The sequence below is a fragment of the Glycine max genome, chromosome 18 (genome assembly GCF_000004515.6).
Source record: "Glycine max cultivar Williams 82 chromosome 18, Glycine_max_v4.0, whole genome shotgun sequence".
NCBI lineage: Eukaryota > Viridiplantae > Streptophyta > Magnoliopsida > Fabales > Fabaceae > Glycine > Glycine max.
Genome location: NC_038254.2, coordinates 22,286,813 through 22,291,032, shown reverse-complemented (window position 1 = coordinate 22,291,032; position 4,220 = coordinate 22,286,813). Strand labels below are relative to the sequence as shown.

At 41.5% G+C, this 4,220-nt stretch overlaps 1 protein-coding gene across 1 annotated transcript; it reads left to right on the top strand.

Moving 5' to 3' along the window:
* Positions 1-2,978: 2,978 nt before the first annotated feature.
* LOC102670120 (uncharacterized) lies at positions 2,979-3,596 on the top strand. Its single transcript, XM_006603267.1, has one exon. It carries the CDS (start codon positions 2,979-2,981, stop codon positions 3,594-3,596), a length of 618 nt encoding a protein of 205 aa, XP_006603330.1.
* Positions 3,597-4,220: the final 624 nt, after the last annotated feature.

The following is a 4,220-nucleotide window of genomic DNA, read 5'->3' as shown; positions in this document are numbered from 1 at the left end:
GTACCTAAGCAGGTGAGCTTCTGGAAGTCAACCAATAAAAGAACAAAGTCCACGAAGCAAGGAGGCTTGTGTGGCGGCTGACCAGCTATTTATCTTGGGTGTTATCTGAAAAATACCCTCTGGTAATCGATTACCATTCGTGGGTAATCGATTACAGGGGTTAAAAATTGAGACAGAATGTTAAATGGCTTCTGGTAATCGATTACTAATTGAGTGTAATCGATTACACAGGGTGATAGGGTACTGGTAATCAATTACCAGTTGGGTGTAATCGATTACATAGTGTCACCTGCTACTGGTAATCGATTACCTTTTATGTGTAATCGATTACACAGTGTAATTTTTAGTTTCCAATGTGCAAAGGCTGTGTAATTCGTTTTTGGGCACTGGTAATCGATTACATACTTTGGTAATCAATTACCAGAGAGGAAATCCCTTGGAAAAAAAACATTTTGACTATGCGTAGCCGATATGGGACGCATTGTATTGTTACCTGTGTAGTTAGATTTCTTGTGAAAGAGTCCACCCTCTTTCTTTTATCTCTTGTAGATCGCGATGGCAGCGCAGTTGATCTATGATCGCGTTGTGATGGAGTGCCTAGAGGGTGTTTGGGAGATCCTCGAAGGCAATGAGAGGTGCCGATTCCGTGGCACAATTCGACTCACTGCTACTTCATTAGTACATCCGAAGGAACCCGCACGCACACTTCAGCAGCCTGTGGAGTGGATACTACCTACACCTACTCCATATCGACTAGTTGAGCCGGTTCAAGTGATAGAGGTGTCATCCTTTGAAGAGGATCTTGAAGAGGACCCAGAGGAATTACCTCCTGAACCTGCTATGGACGCCCTTGACTTACCAGAGGATGATGAGGATCCACTCCTTGATGTTGATTCTCCAGGGGACATTATGTCAGCATCTGAGGCAGACTCTACAGAGGAGAATGGCCCTGGAGGGACAGCGAATAGTGACGACTCTTCATCGTAGCAAACGACTCCTTAGACTAGGCGTACATACGTTTTGTAGGTGGGTGTATCTAGTTCAGACTGCTAGGTTTACTCTTTTTGAAATTCTGATACCAATGACAGATGTCGTACCGGATGTCACGACATCACGCTTCAGAACATGCAGATTATATTTGACAGTATGAACAGATTAAACAAGTAAATAACACAAGAGAATTGTTAACCCAGTTCGGTGCAACGTCACCTACATCTGGGGGCTACCAAGCCAGGGAGGAAATCCACTAAAATAGTGTTAGTTCGAAGATCTAACAGCCACTGTTTACAACCTTCTCACCTAACCACTACCCATGCAACCTCTACCTAAGAGCCACTCTTAGATATGAGAACCCCTCTCACTCCCTCTCAATCACTCTCCCGTGTTTACAAATAAATCAAAGACACAACAGAGATTGCTCTCTGAACAATAGAGATCAACTCTACACACTCAGGTCCAACACTTGATGTTAGGGTAACATCAAGGTGGCTCACAAAACACTCAAGTCCCAAAACTCACAAAATAACTCTTCAATCTCGGACTTGGTAGAAAACTCGTGCAGCCTTCATGTTTATATAGCAGTGTGCGTATCTGGGCTGCAACAACTTGCGCTGGATAAGATCTATCATTCTCCTGAAAAATCTGCACTTAAAGATCTAAAAGATAAAGTTTGATCTTTTAGTTTTTATCTTTAATCTTTAATCCCTGAACGAACTATTCAAGTTTGTAATTCGAACTTTAATTATCTTTTAATTCGTTCCTAAAGATAGATCGCCAAATCTGTTGCTAACTGCACATTAATCTGTTAAAGATATAACAGATTTATGTGTCCAGTATTTTCGGGCAGGATGTCCTGGACATCGTATCCGACATCGTGGATCCTGCAGCTTCAATTCTTCATTTGACATTTTATCTTGCCTTGTGCATTGTGCAGCCCCAATCTGATTCCTTGACATAACGTTGGACATCATGTGCAGCAACTCCAGCTTTCCTTCATTGTCTAAGTGCTTATGTTTTAACAAAATTTTAGCCAATCTTTTAAAACTCAGTAAAGCTAAGCACTAACACTTTTGATTTTTGGGTGGATAAACTTATTGTATAGAATTTTTGATGATTGTATATATTGTGGCTGAAGTCACCACAGTTGTTACCTTTGCTCTGGATGTCACTATGTTATTTTGCAAACTCCCATATTTTGGACAGTTTTAGATGATAAAAACAATTATGTTTTATCTTGTTATTTGAAAAGGAAATGTTAACGAATTTTAATTGAAAAGAGTTTACCGACCGCACCTTATTATTTTTCACGTGACGACCTAAAATGATGGCTGGTATATTTTTGAAAGAGAAAAATAGTTTGGAGGTTATGAGTTCAAAAAGAAATGAATCCGAATAGAGTTGTGAACTGGCCATTCAAGACTCTATAGTGATAATTTTCCTTTTGAATTTAATTACCGGGAAATGAATAACAGTGCGAAAAAAAAGAGAGAGAGAAAAGAAAAAAAAAATTTCCCATGGTTTCTGCGATTTGATTTATTACTATTAAACCAGTCATTATTTAGGGACGCTACAATGGGTGGTATCAGAGCCAGGTTGGATTCTAGTGAACCCGTCCATGGTCTTACTGTGTGAATGCTGTGTATCTCTGAGACTTGGAAGTAGGTTTCGGGGAGTGACGTTAAGTCACAAATTGTGTGTAATTCTACTTTCTTGTATTAAGCAAGAATGTGCAATTGATGTAGAAAAATTGTTGTGTATATATATATATATATAGAGAGAGAGATATATTGTTATAACTGTCATAGCCTATATGGTACACTCTCTCAGTAGAATTTCTTGGATACTAATAGTTTCCCTACAGGTTAGGTATGGCAGGGCGTGGTAGGGATCAGAACCGTGATGTCCTAGACTGCATCACAGTTGTGCTGGAAACTCTAGTGCAGGAATGTGATGTGGAGCCGGCAGAGTATCGGGGACTCATGGCTTTCCGTAAAAACCACCCGCCGAAGTTCAGTGGGGACTATGATCCAGAAGGTGCTAGGTTGTGGTTAGCTGAGACTGAGGCGATTTTCGAGGCGATGGGTTGCCTCGAGGAGCATAAGGTTCCTTATGCGACGTTCATGCTCCAAGGAGAAGCTGAGAACTGGTGGAAGTTCGTGAAACCTACATTAGCAGCACCTGGAGGCGTGATTCCTTGGAATGCCTTCAAGGACAAATTCCTAGACAATTATTTTCCACGAGATCTCAGGAAGCGAAAAGCGAGAGAATTTCTGGATTTGAAGCAGAGAAACATGTTCGTTGGAGAATACACGGCCAAATTTAATGAACTTCTACAGTATTGGCCTCAATACCAAGATGCTCGGAACGAAGAAGACTTATGTGCTCAGTTTGAGAATGGGCTTCGACTGGAGATTCAACAGGCAGTTAGCTACATGCAGATCACAAATTTCAATCAACTGGTGACAAAGTGTCGAATATTTGAGGACAAGATGAAAGAGAGGCAAGCCAGAGGCTTTGGAGGACCACAAATAAGCTACCTTTTTAGAGGAAACAATAATAAGAGGATGAAGCCATATTCCTGCAACAAGGGGAAATAACCTATGACTACGTCTAACATGAGCCTGTCAAGGGGGACTGGGGTACAGTGCTTTCAGTGCGGAGGACCATTCCTGCCCACAACTCCAGCAGACACAGGAAAATCGTTGCTATATTTGTGGCAAAGTAGGCCATTATGCTCGGGAGTGTAGAATGACTGGGAGACCGACGGTAACTGCCAATTCTAACACAGTCAATCGTGGATCTACTAATCCCACAAGGAGCGGTAATGTTAGCAACAACAACAACACTAGTGGTGGAAGACCAAAGGTACCCTCCCGGGTATTTGCTATGAGTGGATCAGAAGTTGCTGCCTCCGACGATTTGATACAAGATAAATGTTTGATTGCTGATAAACTGCTAGATGTACTCTATGATTCGGGTGCCACACATTCGTTCATATCTCATGCATGTGTGGAGAGGTTGGGGTTATGTACGACGGAGTTTCCATATGATATCGTGGTGTCTACTCCGACTAACGAGCCTGTAACCACCTCTCAGGTGTGTTTGAAGTGTCCTATAATTGTTGAGGGTCAATCTTTTATGGAGGATTTTATTTGCCTACCTTTAGCTCATCTAGATGTGATCTTGGGAATGGACTGGTTATCTACTAACCATATCCTTCT